Source organism: Falco biarmicus, chromosome 2, assembly GCF_023638135.1.
Source record: "Falco biarmicus isolate bFalBia1 chromosome 2, bFalBia1.pri, whole genome shotgun sequence".
NCBI classification, from domain to species: domain Eukaryota; kingdom Metazoa; phylum Chordata; class Aves; order Falconiformes; family Falconidae; genus Falco; species Falco biarmicus.
The window spans coordinates 3,003,843-3,020,486 of record NC_079289.1 but is presented as its reverse complement, the minus strand read 5'-3'; the positions used below and the strand labels follow the sequence as shown (position 1 = coordinate 3,020,486).

At 61.1% G+C, this 16,644-nt stretch overlaps 2 protein-coding genes across 6 annotated transcripts; one reads left to right on the top strand and one right to left on the bottom strand.

Annotated features, from left to right (window-relative positions):
• Positions 1 to 6,336: 6,336 nt before the first annotated feature.
• TIMM10B (translocase of inner mitochondrial membrane 10B) lies at positions 6,337 to 7,830 on the bottom strand. The gene is made up of 4 exons (XM_056328988.1): positions 7,824 to 7,830; positions 7,492 to 7,560; positions 7,133 to 7,228; positions 6,337 to 7,043 (listed from the first exon to the last, which is right to left on the bottom strand). Exons 2-4 carry the CDS (start codon positions 7,528 to 7,530, stop codon positions 6,774 to 6,776), a joined length of 405 nt encoding a protein of 134 aa, XP_056184963.1. The 5' UTR covers positions 7,531 to 7,560; positions 7,824 to 7,830; the 3' UTR covers positions 6,337 to 6,773.
• Positions 7,550 to 16,002, top strand: ARFIP2 (ADP ribosylation factor interacting protein 2). 5 transcript variants are annotated; one of them, XM_056328987.1, is made up of 9 exons: positions 7,550 to 7,781; positions 9,250 to 9,357; positions 9,543 to 9,651; positions 11,702 to 11,812; positions 12,836 to 12,951; positions 13,204 to 13,425; positions 13,750 to 13,907; positions 14,018 to 14,192; positions 14,519 to 16,002. In XM_056328987.1, the coding sequence occupies exons 2-9, from the start codon at positions 9,259 to 9,261 to the stop codon at positions 14,672 to 14,674; spliced, it is 1,146 nt and encodes a 381-aa protein (XP_056184962.1). In that variant the 5' UTR covers positions 7,550 to 7,781; positions 9,250 to 9,258; the 3' UTR covers positions 14,675 to 16,002. The 5 variants fall into 5 exon arrangements, 4 of the variants coding, with proteins under 4 accessions (XP_056184962.1, XP_056184960.1, XP_056184961.1 ...); XM_056328985.1 differs by lacking the exon at positions 11,702 to 11,812 and adding an exon at positions 12,710 to 12,757 and having other exon boundaries at positions 7,660 to 7,781; XM_056328986.1 differs by lacking the exon at positions 11,702 to 11,812 and having other exon boundaries at positions 7,660 to 7,781.
• Positions 16,003 to 16,644: the final 642 nt, after the last annotated feature.

Genomic DNA, 16,644 nt, shown 5'->3' with positions numbered 1-16,644 from the left:
AGGAAACAGGCACCAGCATGGGTTTTGTCAGCATGCTGAGAAATAAGATAAACCAACGCTGGGTCACCGAGAATTCAGAAAATTCACCAAAGTTTACTTAATTGTGGCCAGAACTAGAGACTGATATCACGTGCCTCTTAAGTTTATGCTCTTTTATTTTTATGTTGTATAAATGTTTCCAGTCTCTGCAATACAAAACCTGAACCCTTGCTGCACCAGAAGCAAGCGTGCTGCTTTCAGGTGAGCTCATCTCCTGCCCACAACCGCTTTGAGCCATGCCGTGCCGTGCCGTGCTGTGCCATGCCCTGTGCTGCCCAGCAGTGCCCAGAGAGGCTGCCCGGTGGTGGGGACCCTGCGACAGCACTGCAACCCAGCAGCGACGGCTGCTCCATGCTGGCCCTGCTCCTGCACCTGGCAGGAGTGCTGGTGAGGCCATGTCTGGGCTGCGCGCCGGGCTGCGGTCCCTGGTCTGTGAGGCTGTGGCAGGTGGTCCTGGCACGTGGTGAGCAGGGTCATCAGCCTCCCCGGCTGGGCTGCTAGCCCCAGGAGAGATCCTGGTCCTGGGGACAGGAAGGCAAAGGTGTCTCAGCAGTGCCGGGTCGGCCAAGAGGACACCATTCCCACTGCCAGGAACGGTGCTGACTCTGGTCCCGGCTCACCCATGATGACAGCGTACCCACCAGCCAGCCAGCTCCTGGGGTGGTTTGGTGAGGGCCGCTGGCCCAGCAGCACCTCAGAACCACCCGTCTGGACACCCGTGAGTGAATAACTGCAAGCATGCACTTGCTTTACCACCAGTAATTGTTAACAAGGATATTCAAGGAACCCCTCACCATGTCCTGGTGCACGTGGGAGTCCTGTGGCCCTGCCATGGTGACCCTGGCCCAGTGCTGGGTGGTGGCACTGGTCACGAATGCCAGTGGCTTTAACCCAAGCACATCCCAACCCCCAATGGCAGCACTGTCTCCTTGACATCCTGTGGATCTCATCCTGCTGTCCCAGGGCTGCAGGGTGGAAATCCCTCACCGCCATCAGCCCAGGGCATGGTGTGAACCCTGGGGTGGCACAGTGGCAGGGTCAGGCAGGAGATGGGGGGACATCAGGTGCTGAGGGTCCATGGATGGGAGCCCAGCGCAGCCCACAGGTAGTGTAGATGGAGCCCATGTTTGGGGTATTCAGGAACTCCTGACCTGCGCAGCCCCCCCTGCTTTCAGGGACCGAGTGACTCTGCAAGAGGGAGCTGCTCCAAGGCCTAGCTGCTGTAGTGTCCATCAGGGTCTGCGCAGCTGGAGAGCGGCCGGAGTCCTGACACAAACACTTTGAGGAACGACCTGTGGGCAGCAGCTTGCAAAGCCGGGGAGCTGCAGAGTGAGCTGCTTGCCCAGAGACTGGTGGCGATACTGGTTCAGCCCAAGGGTGACCTGACCACATGGCATCAGCCTCTTCTGCCCAAAGAGACAAGGAGCACAGCAGATGCTCCCAGGTGGAGCATCTCCCTGCTCAGCTCGAGAGGCCACACACTTGAAGCTGTCGCACCTCTCGCAGCACAGGGAGTGCTGGGGCCCTGGGCAGTCCCCAGGGACCTTCAATTCAGCTCTGGCTTCTGTGGCTTTCTCCTTGCTTGCCCAACAGCAGTGCCCAAGCAGGAACAGAAAGCCAAGTGTGCCAGGCTGACCACCAAGTTCAGCCAGGCTGTGACGAAGAGTGGGGACCCCTGAAAAACACCATAAAGGTGATCACACATTATAGCAGGGTCAGAGTAAGGGGAATCTACATCCTTTGAGATATTTAACATCCGTCTGGACACTGCCTTGGGCAACCTGCTCTACCTAGACCTGCCTTGAATTGAGGTGGAGCACTAGCAATCCCTCCCTGCATACACAGCCCTGAAACATCCAGGTCTCCTGGTGACAAGCGATCCACCACTGTCCTGCATAAGTTGTTTGCACAGTTCATCCTCTTTCCTGCTGAAAATATCTGCTACATTTCTGTTTGACATGTCTGCCCTCAGTTCCCAAACACTGCGTTTCACCAGACCCCAAATCATTTCGGTACTCCTCTGGTCTGTGAACTTGGACAGCCGCAGTGTCACTGGTGCGGAGCACTGCAGCATTCACCCCTTCAGTGCTGGTAGCTATGATGCTGTTTAGCCCAGAACTTGGCTTCCTGGCAGTTCCCACAGTCACCCCCACAACCCTCTTCAGCAGAGCTGTTCATCAGGACACCACCTGCCCGATCACAACCTTGACTTGCATTCTTTGTAGCTGAGGGTACGCTCTTGTGCAGATAGCTCTGCAAACACAGGTCATCTCTTGTAAGATGGTAAAACAGCTCCAGAAGCAGATTGTGCACCAGGCGCTGGGCAGAGGAAAAAGGTGGCAAACATCCACTAATCTCCACAGGCAGATGACAAACACACTGAAAAGCACGATCTGCCCAACAGCAGCCATGTCTCTGCCAGGAGCTAAAATCTCTACATGATGCTTCACTCTCATAATTACGTTTTCAGACCTGTCAGTAACCCAGCTTTTACCCAGCTGGTGAAGCATTTTTCATAGACCCACAGAATGGCTGCGGTTAGGGGGAGGGGCTCTGGAGGTCACCCGGTCCAACTCCCTGCTCAAGCAGCATCAGCCAGCGCCAGTTGCACAGGACCACATCCAGTTGGTGCTGACCAAGGATGGAGACCCCACAGGCTGTGCCAACGTATTTGGAAGAAAAGGGACATGTGGCCTATCAAAACGCACTCTTGCCTTAGCAGCTTGATACGATTAAAAGCTTTGCCTGCTCAGCAAGGCCGCAAGGTTGTGAGAAAGACACTGAGAACAAAGAAAACGGGATCTTTGGCAGTTAAGCAGGCAGAAAAACAGGAGCTGAGCTGGGAGCTGATAACTGCAGGAATGTCAACAATTTTAAAGATGGGACTAACTGCTCGTGTGCTTTTAACCAATTAGTTAATTTTAACCAATTAGTATAGCAGTGTCTGAACAGGGTATGTAACCAACAGAATTAAGGTGTGATGTGTGTACGAATATGAAAATTGTATATAAGCTTGCAGAAACTTAAGTAAAGCGTCTTCAACTAGGATCATATTGATATGTCATTGAGTCCGTTATTTCACTCCTGCACCAGGCAACCTGCGCCACTGCTAGACCAGCCTCACAGTGGAAAAGTTTTTCTTATGTTTAAGTCGAATTTCAGTTCATGCCCATGGATTCTCACCCTTGGGACACCCTTTCCTCCTCATAGACAAGCCAATGAAGCATGGGTTAGTGGCTGGCGAGGTGGGTTGGCAACTGGCTGGACGCAGAGGGTTGTGATCAGTGGCGCAGAGTCCATCTGGAGACCAGACACCAGCAGAGTCTCCCAGGCTCAGCACTGGGGCCAGTGCTGCTTAATGCTGAATGATGTTGTTTATTAATGACCTGGATGATGGTCATTAATGACCACCCTCTACAAGTCTGCAAGGAGGAATGGCTGATAGGCCACAGGGCTGTGCTGCCATCCAGAGGGGCCTCGGGAGGCTGGAGAAATGAGCAGAGAGGAACCTCATGAAGTTCAGCATGGAGAAATGCCAGACAAGGCAAAGGACAGAAATTAACACACATGGAATTTGAACACCAGGAAACTTTTTCATATGAGGGTGGTCAAACCCTGGCACAGGGTGCCCAGAGAGCTGGTGGAGTCTCCATCCTTGGAGACAGTCAAAAGCCATCTGGGCACGGTGCTGGGCAGCCAGCCCTGGGTGGCCCTGCTTGAGCAGGGGTTGGAGACAGTGACCCCCAAAGGTCTCTGCCAACCCCGACTGTTCTGTGATTCTGTTCTGTTACTGGGAACCACCGTGAAGAGTGTGGCCCTATCATCTCTCCCCTCTTTCATCGGCTGTTCATACATGCTGATGAGATCCCCAGCACAGCCTCCTCCCCATGCTGCAAGTGCTGCACTGAAACTGGCAGATTCAGCTGCCCCTCCACCAGGACACGACCTCCCAGCAGGCTGGGAGTGCTGCTGTAAGTCCTCCTGCTCCATCAGGGGTTGTCCTGCACCGAGCAGCCCCAGCGCGAGAGCCACGTGCCACAGAGGTGGACTCCATGGCATGCTGTCTCCTCGCTTGGGCATCTGCCTTCCATCTCGGGCACCGTTCAGACTGCAGCTCACCCATGAAGATCTCCTTCCAGCTGCTGCTTTTTAGCAGTGGGGTGCTCAGCCCCATGGAGAAGAGGCACGGGCCTCTGGAAGCTGGCTGTTACACCCATGCAGCTCTGTGGGATGGGGTGATCAGCTGCCAGAGACTCTGCTGTGAGCAACAGTTCCCTTTGCCACGCAGCCACCATCCCACTGCCAGGGAGTAACCGAACTGTTGGGAGAGAAAGACAGAGCAGAGGCAATTCATGTAGGAAGAGACCCAGGCTGTTCTGAAGACGGGCTCTGCCAGGTCAGACGAAGGGCTTGCTTACAGTAATGTTCTGAGAGCTACAAGCAAGAGATGCTTAGGGAAAAGCATCAAAGTAGCTTTTGCCAGTCCTTGCCCAGTCCTCACAGCCCAAAGCCAGACAGCTTCATGGGTCAGAGTGCATTTACACCTGTCTCTAGAAAATTATCTTTGAACTGTGAAAAGAGAAGAACTATGATCTGGGAAGCCTGGAGCCACACAACAACTCTAGAAATAGCTGCGTGCTGCCAGGCTCAATGTTTGCTGATACACCAGTGAAATCGTGATTAATGTATCACAACCCCGGCCTCTGCCTGGCCAGGGCTGATGCAGACCCCGGGGCCCCGGGGAGCAGGCGGTGCTGCCGCGCAGAAGGGACAGTGGCGTATCCGAGCACCACCAGCAGGGCGACAGGGGCCACCTCCCAGCGCCGATGCTGAAGAGGGCAGCGGAGACAGACATCCCCCACGGGCAGACATCCCTGAGGGCAGACGTCCCCGTGAGCAGCACCTGTCAGCTCTGCTGGCAGTGGGCGCAGAGACCACGGTGTTGCGGGGCTCGGGAAAGGGCTGCCTGTGCCAGTTTGCTGCTGCGGGTGCAGCCCCTGCAGTGCTGGCACTGTGCACAGCACTGCTGCTAACCCAGGTGCCACCGAGGCAGGGGCTTGGGGAAGGGGCTGGGAACACCAGGGGCCTGGAAAAAGTCTCTGGAGGTGGAGAGCGTGCACCTGGACTGGAGAGGCTGTGAGAAGGGGTGGCTGGGGCTCTGCTCTCCCTGCCTCCCAGACAGGGTGAGGGCAGGCAGGGACCTTGGCAGGGAGGGAACACCCAAGCGTTCTGGACCCTTACACCAGGGACAAGGCTTGGCTGAGCCCAGGAGGGCTGTGTCCCTCCCTGGATGCCAACGGGTCTGTAAGGCAAGAGGAAACAGCCCCAAGCTGTGCCACGGGAGGTTTAGATTGGATGTTGCAAAAGACGTCTTTGCTGAAGAGGTGGTCAAGCACTGGCACAGGCTGCCCAGGCAGGTGGTGGAGTCGCCATCCCCACGGGTGTTTAAAAACCATGTCGATGTGGTGCTCAGGGACGTGGTTTAGTGGTGGGCTTGGCGGTCCTGGGTTAACAATTGGGCTCAATGACCTTAAAGGTCTTTGGCACCCTAAACAACAGTGTGCTTCCAAGGCAGGCTACAGCCCTGCCGCAGGCGCTCAGAGGAGGGGTGCAGGATGGAAACCCCCTTCTCTGGGGTCCGGGGTGACCCTTCTGCTGGCAGAACTGCAGCCCTGCACTGCCCATTGTGGCAATCGCTGAGATCAGCTGCAAGCAAGCTGTGCTGTGGATCTGCTCCCCACAGTCAGGGACAGGAGCTGCAGGAAGCTGGCAGGCTGTACAGCTTCAAGGACCTTTAAATTCAAGTATGTCCAGGTGAACAGTCCCCCCAAGCCCTTTCCCAACCACCCAGCACGGGTGGCTGTCCCTGGTGGGGCTGGCAGTCCTGGCTGCCTTCCAGCCTGAGTAGCCTACAAGCCTCAGCGGCTGGGCCTGGCAAGCCCAGAACCACTGCAGCCGTGCACCCATCACATCACCAGGAGAAACTGACCCCTCTCTGAATCCCCACCGGGTTCGGCCACATCCAGCACCTCCTTGCTCTGCCCAGGGCCAGAGTTGGCTGCACTCCACGAGGATGCTTCTGCTACCTCCTCGAGGAAGGACTCGCACCTGCAGAGCCACGACCTGCAGCCAGTTCTGATGCCAACAGCCAAAGTGGGGACAAAAAGGCTCCCAGAACGAGCAACACTGACCCTTGGCACCAGGGAGAATGGCCCATGCCCCTGCAGGGTGCACCACCCAGTAAGACCAGAGGAGCCAGGGCTCTACTCACCCTCATGATGCGTTAGTAGCAAGACATTAACAAAAAAACATTTTATTAGCCCTAGGAAACAGTTTCCTAGAAATACAGGCACCCCAGTCTAGAGCAGGAAAGCCCAGCAGGGGAGCCATTAGGACAGAGTTTAGGTGGGATCCCACCCAACCGGAGAGCCAGGCACTGTGATTTCTTTCTTGGTGCCCCCCATGCACACTGTTGGCCCCACCAGGCACAGAACAGACTTGGCCACTGCCACGAGGTTCTTGATGCCGACGCACAGAGGACACAGATCCACAAGGCTGGGTCTTAGTGCAGGGCAGATCTGCTGTTCCAGACCACTGGCAGCATGCAGAGGTCCAGACTGCGCTGCAGTGCTGAGACGTTACTTCTCCCACTGGTGATGCAGGGCCTGGATCCATCCTGCAGCCACCCAGCCCACCGCTGCTGCCAGAAGGCACAATCCAGATCAAGAGCCATGCTATGTGCCAGTGCCTGGAGCCCCCTGCAAGGGCTCACCAGGGTCTGGAGCTGCTGGTGGGCCAGGAGAGGGGTTGGGGCCCCCAGCCCCAGGCAGGGCAGTTACTGGCGCATGTTTCTCCTGGGCTGAGCTCTGGGATGCTGGGGCTGCACTGGCCTCATAGTCAGCGACACGGCGCTGCATGATGGAGGGCATCAGTGCCACGTAGGCACGCATCAGGCGGTGGTTGGAGTGGACCAGTTTTCCTGCGCAGCTGTCGAGGCACATCTCCTGCAAGACGGGGAGGATCAGTGCAGCAAGGGAGCTCGCAGGGGCCAGCCCTGCCAGACCCAGGGGCTCTGGCCACCCCGGGGCCTCACCTCACGCCCAGTGAGCAGGCGGTAGTTGAGGTTGGAGACGCAGTGCCGGAAGCAGAGCTCGGTCATCCGGTTGTAGACCAGCAGGAAGTCCCGCAGCTGGAAGAGAGGTGACACCGGCACATGCTCGCTCACCCCGGTGCCTGTCCCAGCCAAGGCAGCAGCACCTCTGGGACCCCCACCAACCCGGGGCTCCACCAGCTCAGCCGGCCCGACTCCGGACCCCAGCGGAGCCCCTGCATCCCCACCGGCCCCACCAGCCCCGGGCCCCCCCGACCCCTGGCCCCCACCAGCCCCAGGCGCCACTAGCCCCCCCGACCCAAGGGCCGAGGCTCCCGCCAGCCCCAGGCCCCCGCACTCACGCTGCGGAGCTGCTGCTGGTGCTCGGCCGCCGGCTCCATGCCGCAGAGGCCTGCCAGGCCCCGCCGCTCTCGGAGGGGCCCCACCACCGCGGGCAACCCGGCCCCTGCAGCGGCGCTTCCGCCGGGAGGGTCCGCTTCCGCCCGGCGCCGCCGGTGACGCCACTTCCGGCCCGTCTCCCGGCGGCCCTCGCTCGTGGCGTGACGCGGCTTCCGGCGTGCCCGGGACCGAGACGGAGCGGGGCTGTCGAGCTCCGGGCGGGGGGGGCCCGGCCGCGGCCGGGGCGGCGCAGGTGGGCGGGGGACGGGCCGGGGCTGGCGGTGGAACCGGGGGCCCGGAGGGGCCGCCGGGAGCCCGGGCAGGGTGAGCCCAGCCTACGGGACAGCGACGGCCGGGGCCGGGCGCTCCGCGGCGGGGCTCGCAGCCCGGGGCCGCGGCGGGGACCCGTCCGGGACGGCCGGTTCCCGGGGCGGCCGTGCCGAGGGCAGAGCAGCGGGAGGGCTGGGGACGTGTCTGACCTCGCGTCCCGCCCAGGACGGGGTCTGGGGGGGTCCCGGCCCCCTCGCCCGCGGAGCCCCCCGCCGGGCCCTGCGGCCCCTCCCCGGCTGCAGCCGTCCCAGTTCGAGAGGGAGCCAGCTCAAGGCGATCCCTCGGCGCCGGGGACCGGGGAGGTTTGGCTGAGAGAGGCTGGGAAGCGGGGCCGCCGTCGCAGCCTCTGCCTCTGGCCGCCTGCCCGGGCCTGTCCCGCCGCGCTGGGTGCTGCGTCTCGCCGGCTTTGTGCGGGACCGGCTCTACAGACCTCCTGCCAAAAGCGGCCGCCGGTGCCGGCCGTTGCCCCGGGGCAGCCGGCTCTGCCCACCGGCAGCTGTGTGGCCTCACAGCCAGGGGCGCCGGGCACCTCAGGGCGCTGGGACCCAGAGTCCCGGCCCTGCCAGCTGTAGCTCTTCCCACACTGTCATCTCCCCGGCTGGGCCATCGCGGTTCCCCTTCAGCCAGGGCCCTCTCCAGGGGGTCCAGCCGTTGGGGCAGTGTCCCCATCTAGGTAGGCAGGTAACGGAGCGTGGGGCTGTTGGATCCGGCCGGTGCTCAGGTGCCTGGCATCCTGCCCTGGAATGTGCTCTGACCGGCCTGGGTGCAGTGGGGCCCTTGCCACTCCCCCCTCTGGTGTTTGGCCTGGCTGCGGACGTGGCTCTTGGCTCTGTTCTCCTGGGCTTAGGGCCAGGAGCTGCTGTGCTGCAAAGCCTCGGTTTTCCTGGGGCAGGGTCTGCCACCCAGTCCGGACAGACAGACTGCTGCTGTACCCAGCGATTCGTGAGGGGTGGGGGAGTGCCATCTTGTTCAAAGGCATGCAAGCAGTGGGTCAAAGGGATGGGAAGAACAGCGCAGGATGGCTGGCAGCTGCTATACTCCAGGCTTGTGGGGAGTGGGGCTGGGGCTGGCTCCTCTGGGACGTGCAGCTCTGCTGGGAGCTTTCTGGGAGCCAGGGTGGCACATCCCAAGGGATCGCTGTGCAGTGTTGCAGTGGGCAGCGACTGCAGGAGGCCCCTAGGCAGATGGCAGAGGCTGCTCAGTGCACAAAGCTGCCAGTGCAGCACCAGCTGCCTGCTGTCCTCTGCCTGCTAGCTGGCCGTCGGGAGCTCAGCCCAGGCCTTGGTCCTGTGGAGTCCTCGCTTGGAAAGCCCAGGGACCCTGGCCTCGGGGGGGCGGTCTCTATGTTTCCGTGGTCCCCAGGCTCCAGTGCAGTGTTTGTGTCCTTGCAGGCCCTGAGGATGTCGGATGGGATCATGAGCAAGGCTGCCACCATGGAGATTCCCATCAGCAGCAATGGGGACACGGGCAGCCTGCCGGAGGATGACAGCTTGGAGCAGGTTTGTGGCTGGGGCCAGGTGGGGATGTGTTGGACCCGCGGATGTTGCTTTCTGGGCTGCATGGGGCAGGCAGGGCTGTGCCACGCTGCTGTGCCCCAGGCTGTATGCATCAGGGCTGTGCTATTCTCTCTGCCACACGCTCTGGCTCTGCGCCTCAGCTGCCTGCGCTGCTCCCTCTGTTCCAGGACCTGCAGCAAGTGATGGTGTCGGGGCCCAACCTCAACGAAACCAGCATCGTATCTGGTGGCTACGGGGGCACAGCAGAAGGCATCATCCCCACCAGCACCATCAAAGGTAGGCTGGACCACAGTGCTGGCTTGCGTGGACGAGGCTGGGGCAGTGGAGGAAAGCTGGGGCTGCCTGGCAAGGGCACTGCTGCTCCTTGTGCAGTGGCAGAGGTGGGAGGGAGAGGCTTCATCACGGGAAGGATGGCACAGCTCATTTCCTCACTGGGCCGTGGAAGCCTGCAGGGAAGGGAAGGAGTTATGCTTCTCAAGCTGCAGGGCCCAGGAGCCTGCCCCCTCTGCCAGGCCATGGTCTGCAGTGCTGCCGGGCAGGTCTTGTGTGGGTCTTGTGTGGGTGCATGGGCAGTAGCTCTGTCTCCAAGCTGGACTGTCGCCTGGGCCCTGGAGTGTGTCCCTTCTCTGGTCCTGATATGCAGTTCTGCCTCAGCCTGGCCGCTTGGCACAATGCCTCCTTCCTTCCTGGGAAGGCAGCTCCTGCCAGCACAAGGCAGCTCATTCCCTTTCTTTCCTGCTGGGCTTGGGCTCTGCTGACAGGCTGGCACACATGTGCCCCTGGCAGAGCCTGGCAGCCTTGGAGCGAGGGGCTGCCACTTTGCTAATTGTGCTCCTCTCGTGCTCTCCATGCACAGGAACTAACAGGGAGGTACCACAGGAGGGCTGAGCCACAGGCACTTCCCTGTCTTGCAGGCATGGGGTCTCCCACTGGGGAGGGTCCTTTGCATAATGCTCCCGGGGCCAAGGGCTGTGGCTTGTGGCACCTGGGTTTTGTGCCATGCTGAGGTGGGGTGGGTCTCAAGTCCTTCCTCCAGTGAACAGGAAGCTCTGGGGGTGCTGGTGCCAGCAGTTGTGCGACAAGGACGGGAATAGCTTGCTCGTGGCAGGATGAGACAGGGTGGCTCTGAGCCCCCTGTCTCCGCTTACTTTCTCTTCTTGTTGCTCAGGCCGGTCCTGGAGTTGCAGATGCTCTTGACAGCAAGGCACGGCTGTGAGCATCCTGCCTGCCAGGCGGTGGCATGGACAGGCATTCCACAGCCCCGGGGCCCTGCTGGTGCCTGCACCCCCCTGGGATCACTGTCCAGGTCCAGTGGGTCTGTGATGATCATCAGTGGTGATGGGCTGGGTCAAGCCAGCACTGCTGGGGCAGCTCTGGCACAGCCATATCCCTCCTGGTCCTGTTTCACACAAGTTTTTGTCCCCTGACTCTTGCTCCAAGCGGCTGTTCCACAGCAGGCTGTTGCTCAACCCTGGGCACTCTGTGCCATGCTGGGCCTAAGCGAGTGGATTTGCACAGGTAGAGGGAATGTATGCATTTGCTCCCGGCCTGCTGTGCCAGAGCAGCATGGGTGGGTGGCAGGAGGGGGCATGCAGGAGTGAAATAATGGACTCAATGACATATCAATATGATCCTAGTTGAAGACGCTTTACTTAAGTTTCTGCAAGCTTATACACAATTTTCATATTCGTACACACATCACACCTTAATTCTGTTGGTTACATACCCTGTTCAGACACTGCTATACTAATTGGTTAAAATTAACTAATTGGTTAAAAGCACACGAGCAGTTAGTCCCATCTTTAAAATTGTTGACATTCCTGCAGTTATCAGCTCCCAGCTCAGCTCCTGTTTTTCTGCCTGCTTAACTGCCAAAGATCCCGTTTTCTTTGTTCTCAGTGTCTTTCTCACAACCTTGCGGCCTTGCTGAGCAGGCAAAGCTTTTAATCGTATCAAGCTGCTAAGGCAAGAGTGCGTTTTGATAGGCCACATGTCCCTTTTCTTCCAAATACGTTGCCACAGGGGCATGTGTAGTGGTTTCTGTCCCCATGTCTCTGTCATGCCAGGCCTGTCCAGCTCTCAGCTCACAGGACACAATGGTGTCAGCGGATGGGATGGAAGGAGTGGGGAGGGAACGATTGGTATGGGAGGTGGCCGTCTGGCAGCCAGCTGTGCCTTCTGATTTCACTTCACACTCATCTGCTCCCATTGCTCTCCCCTGCTGCCATCCTACCCGCACACTCATCCTTTGTCCTGCCCATTCCTGCCCCCATGCCCGTCACACCACCCCATCTCCTCTCACCCCTCTCTGCTCGACACCTGCCAGCCCCTCCATTTCCAGGCTGTCTTGTCCAACCTCACCCACCCCGAGGACCATCCGTCTCCCCCAGTGCATCTGCCGCCAGCAGGATGGCCAACCAGGGTGGTGCTTCAGCAGGTACTGTGGCCATCTGGCCCCTGGCTGGTGCTCCACAGCCCCCCAGCCTGAGCTTGGGCTCCTCACCCTGGGTTTAGGGCACCTGGTTAGTGCTAGGTCCCTCGGGGCACCTTCACAGAGACGGCTGCAGCCCCATGTTGCTGCCAGCGTGCAGGCAGGCGAGCCCGCTGCTGCAGGAGGAAGAGCTTCCCAATGCTCACCTCCCATGGCAGCTGTAGCAGGGTGTTTGTCCCAGTGCTCTGGGGTAGAGGGTGGCGCTGCCAGGGCCCTCGGTGGCTCAAAGGTGAGACCCAGGTGGTGCCTGATTGTGGGAGGTGGTTCCTGCAGCGAGGAGCCCATGTGTGTGCCTCCCCAAGGTGCTGCCAGTCGCCATCTCTGCCCTGGGCTGCTCAGTGAGGAGGGGAGTTGGGCAGGATGCTGCTCAGGGCTGCAAGGAACGAGTTGGGAGGCACCGGGGCCCGTCTGTGAGAGCAGACGTGGCTGGGCTGGTGGCAAGTCAGCCCCAGGGCTGGTTCCTGCAGGCAGGCTGAGGTTGCTGCCTTCCTTGCCGGGTTGGCTGCCAGCACTACTGGGACCCTGCCTGGAACACTCTGGAAGGGCTTGTAGCAGCCGGTTCCCTGAAAGCACGCACGAGGCATCAGGTCATGATGGCAGCAAGACGGTTAACTGGTGTGCAGCAGTGCAAGGCTGGCTGGAGCCTGTTAACGCCAGCAAGGGAGAGCTGCTCCAGCCCAGGGCCTGAGCAGGGCAAGGTGCCTGGCACGGTGCTGCAGCAGGCGCAGCAGCAGCTTCCTGGACAGGAGTGGGTGCTGCTTGGACCGTGAGTCTGTTGTACGTGGGCTCTGTCAAGCCCCACTGCAGCCCTGTGAAGCCCTGTGCTTCTTGCACTGCCCTTAGTGCTCCAGGCAGAACCACGGTGCCCTGGGAGGACACCATTGCTTTTGGGTGAGCAGCCTGGCTTGTGCCCTTGCACACGCTGCTGCCTTGCTGAACCGATGCCACACAGGGCTCGCTCTGTTCCAGGCTCTGGGCTGCACCAGCCCCACCCCAGCCCAGCCACTGGAGGAGAGGAAGTCGTCCGTGGCATCGCCGTGGAGAAGTTTGATATCGTCAAGAAATGGGGTATCAACACATACAAGGTGAGCTGCTTCTCGGGACCGGCAGGATAGCCCAGCTGGCTGCCAGGGGCAATGCAGGAAGCTCAGAGCTGGGCCAGTCCCTGCACTAGGGGTGAAGGAGTAGCAGGAGGTGGAGGATGCCCCCAGGGGTCTCCCCGCAGAATTTGCAGAGACAGCTCTGCAGCTTTCTGCTGCCCATAGCAGCAAGGCATGCTTTGTCCCTGTCAACCGGGCACCCGGGAGCTCCTGATGCCTCTTTCCCTTGCCCTGTAGTGCACCAAGCAGCTGATCTCAGAGCGGTTTGGCCGGGGCTCCCGCACCGTGGACCTGGAGCTGGAGACGCAGATTGAGCTGCTCCGGGAGACAAAGCGCAAGTACGAGTGTGTGCTGCAGCTCGCACGGGCTCTCACCAACCACTTTTACAGCCTGGTGCAGACACAGCACGCCCTGGGGGATGCCTTTGCGGACCTCAGCCAGAAGTCTCCTGAGCTGCAGGTATGCCCGCTGGGGAGATGGCGCATGCCTCACCTCTGCCTGTGCTGCAGCCCCTCGTGCCTGGGAAGGAGAGCTAGACACCCAAATCAACCTTGGGCTCTGCAGCACAGCTGGGGGCGGCGCTCTGCTCCACAGCACCTCAGGTGCGTGAGGAGGAGCAGGTTGGGGATAACTGTCCTCGGCGAAGGCTGTGGGGCCAGGGAGAGCGTGAAAGGCCCTGTCACAGCACCTCCTAGCAACACCTGGGGCCAGGCTGATTCTGGGTGTGTGGGAGGAGAGAGGGGGCCTTGCTGGTATGGACCCTGACTCATCCTCCTCTCCCAGGAGGAGTTTGGTTACAATGCGGAAACGCAGAAACTGCTCTGCAAGAATGGAGAAACACTACTGGGTGCTGTCAACTTCTTTGTCTCCAGCATCAATACACTGGTGAACAAGACCATGGAGGACACACTCATGACAGTCAAGCAGTATGAGACAGCCAGGTAGAATGGCGGTGTGGGCTGGGGCTGGGTTCGTGACAGGTGCATGGCATTCCCGGGGCGGGGGATTGCAGGGCTGCAGCGGAGCTCTGACACCGGCTGTCCCTACGCAGGCTGGAGTACGATGCGTACCGCACGGACCTAGAGGAGCTGAGCATGGGCCCTCGGGACGCCAGCACCCTGTGCCGGCTGGACGCGGCCCAGAGCCAGTTCCAGAGTCACAAGGACAAGTACGAAAAGCTGCGTGCTGATGTGGCCATCAAGCTCAAGTTCTTGGAGGAGAACAAGGTGGGGCTGGGAAGGGGCCGCGGGGCGCAGAGTGGGGGTCTGCCATGCACCGGTTGTGTCCCTTGGCTGTGCTGCCTTGCAGCCGCCTGCCCAAGACCTGTCTTTGGGTGGGCAGCACCAGCGGGGAAGGGCAAGGGAGCACCCGTCTCTGCCCACCTCTCATTGTGGCTTCTGCCGCACGGCCTTCTCCCAGCTTTCAGCTTTTGGGGGCTGTCAGCAGCAGCACTGACCTCCCGCTCCTGCACTAGGTGGGGGCCATGTCCCTGCTGCCTGCCCCTTCTCCTGGTGCGGGCTCACGGCGGGCTGACCCCTCCTGCTCTTCCCAGATCAAGGTGATGCACAAGCAGCTACTGCTCTTCCACAATGCCATCTCTGCCTACTTTGCTGGGAACCAGCAGCAGTTGGAGCAGACCCTCAAGCAGTTCAACATCAAGCTGAAGACCCCTGGTGCTGAGAAGCCCTCCTGGCTGGAGGAGCAGTGAGCCGCCCCCACCGCCCCCCTGTGTGCTCTGGCCACGGGCACCATGGACCTGAATTGTGACCTCTGGCCGCTGGCGTGGGGCTGGGCCACGTGCTCGGGGGTGAGCGGGGGATGCAGCCTGGGCCCTGCTGCAGCCAGGGGCTGCCTGCTGAGCATGGGAGGGGGTCTGGTTTGGCAGGGAGTGGGAGGCTGCAAGCAGGGCCCTGGTCCTGCCTGGGGAGAGGAGCCTGGGGAGGCTGGGGCGCTCCCCATCCCACGTCTCCCCTTCAGGGCAGAGTCCAGCCCTGCCTGGCTCGTTTGCACTCTCTCCGCACAGACCCCTGGCACTGCACGATGGCTGGGAGCCCCCCCTGCCTCCCGGCACCCCTGCGGGCCAGCAGACACCTCCTGCGCTGGGCCCGCATGCCCCAGACCCCACTGCACACCCTGGGGTGGGACAGGACGCCCCACAGTTCTCCCTCTGCCAGCCCCCAGGGGCAGAACAGGAGTGCAGCCCCCTGCCCCGGGCCTCCTCCCTGCCCACCAGGAATAGCCCTGCCCTGCCGCCTTCATTTCCAGATGAAGACGAAGCTATGGAGGGGCTGCGGGTTCCCACCCGCTGCAGCTGGCAGCCTGGGGGCTGGGTCCTGCCTTCTCTCCCAGCTTTGGGGTTGCTGCAGCTCCCTCCTGGCTGATCCCTGGTGTTTCCCAGGCAGCTGCTCTTGCACTCCCCCGCCAAGCTGACCCGGGGGCCACCCCCCCAGCCTCACACTACACTCCCTCATGCGCAGGGTGGGCTGTGCCGGCTGTCTTTGGGCCTACAGCATGCCTGTCCTCCCCTCCGCATCCCCCAGCCTGGGCTGTGCTTACCCGGTCTTTGGTGGGGGGCCCTGCGCACTGCTGCTAGCCAGGGGTGGGTGGGCAGGTGCTGGCCAGGCACGGGTCCTCTCACCGCCCTGACGCTTGGAGGCCAGATGGCTCCAAAGTGGGGACTCAAACCAAGGACCAAACGCTGGCCGCGTCCCAGGAAGGTGCATGTGCATGCCTGCGTGCGTGTGCCGAGGGCACGTGTGCCGAGGGCATGTGTGCCACGCGCAGCAGTGCCAGGGCCTTGGCCGGCGTCCCAATGAGAGAGCTCTGTCCCGCTCCAGCTGAGTGTTGCTTCCAGCCCTGGCCACATGCAGCACTTGGGCACTTTCTCCTGAGACAAAACAGTTATGTTTTTCTTGCTAATTTAATCCCTGATAATTTAATATTAGTCTGGATCTGACAACCCCTCCCCCCGCCTTTCCCGGTGAAGGTCTTCCCTCCCTACTTGTGTAAGACTCCAGAATAAAACGGTACGGATCACTCTGCGTGTGGAGCTGCAGGGCTGGTGGCTGGCTGTGGGCCTGGGGGGCGGCGAGGTGAGGCTGGCCCTTCCCATGGCTGTGGGCTGGGGTCCTCCTGCAGCTGCCCTCTGCGGGTGGGGGTCTGGGGGGGGCAGCAGGGGCTGTGCCCCTCCATCCTCCTCCCCACTGCCAGCACTGGAGCGAGGGGCCGTTGGTCCTCGGCCCCCTGCCCACTCTGTGCCCAGGGCCAGAGGCACTGCTTGATCCTGCTTGCGTGCAGCCTCGGCCAGGTTGGCAGTCCCGGGGACATGTCTCTGGGGAGCTCGGGGCTCTTCCAGCCCCATCCTGCCCTGTGGTAGGAACGGGGCTGCCGGGGGCCGACCACAGGCAAGTCCCCAAACCGCCCCTAAAACAGCCGGGGGCTGGGCCAGGAGCTGGCGCTGGGAGGGCCCGGGGCCGCCGTGCGGCACCTGGGGGGGCTGGGCGACTGAGCAGGAGGGAGTGCTGGGGAGTGCTGCGTCTGGCTCGGAGGGGCGGGAGAGGGCTCCATCCTCCTCCTCGCTCCCTGGCCGTGAGGAAGAACGTTACAGAGGGTGGCGGAGCGCTGGGACAGGCTGCCCAGATGGGCGGTGGGGTCTCTCTCTGGAGACGTTCAAACCCG

Coding starts and splice junctions, on each gene's coding strand:
- TIMM10B (XM_056328988.1), bottom strand. CDS start 7,530: ATGGAGCCGGCGGCCGAGCACCAGCAGCAGCTCCGCAGC. Junction 7,229..7,491: donor ACCAGCAGCAGCTCCGCAGC/GTGAGTGCGGGG, acceptor CCTCTCTTCCAG/CTGCGGGACTTCCTGCTGGT. Junction 7,044..7,132: donor GCCTGCTCACTGGGCGTGAG/GTGAGGCCCCGG, acceptor CCCGTCTTGCAG/GAGATGTGCCTCGACAGCTG.
- ARFIP2 (XM_056328984.1), top strand. CDS start 11,485: ATGGGATGGAAGGAGTGGGGAGGGAACGATTGGTATGGGAGGTGGCCG. Junction 13,426..13,749: donor AGAAGTCTCCTGAGCTGCAG/GTATGCCCGCTG, acceptor CTCCTCTCCCAG/GAGGAGTTTGGTTACAATGC. Junction 13,908..14,017: donor AAGCAGTATGAGACAGCCAG/GTAGAATGGCGG, acceptor GTCCCTACGCAG/GCTGGAGTACGATGCGTACC.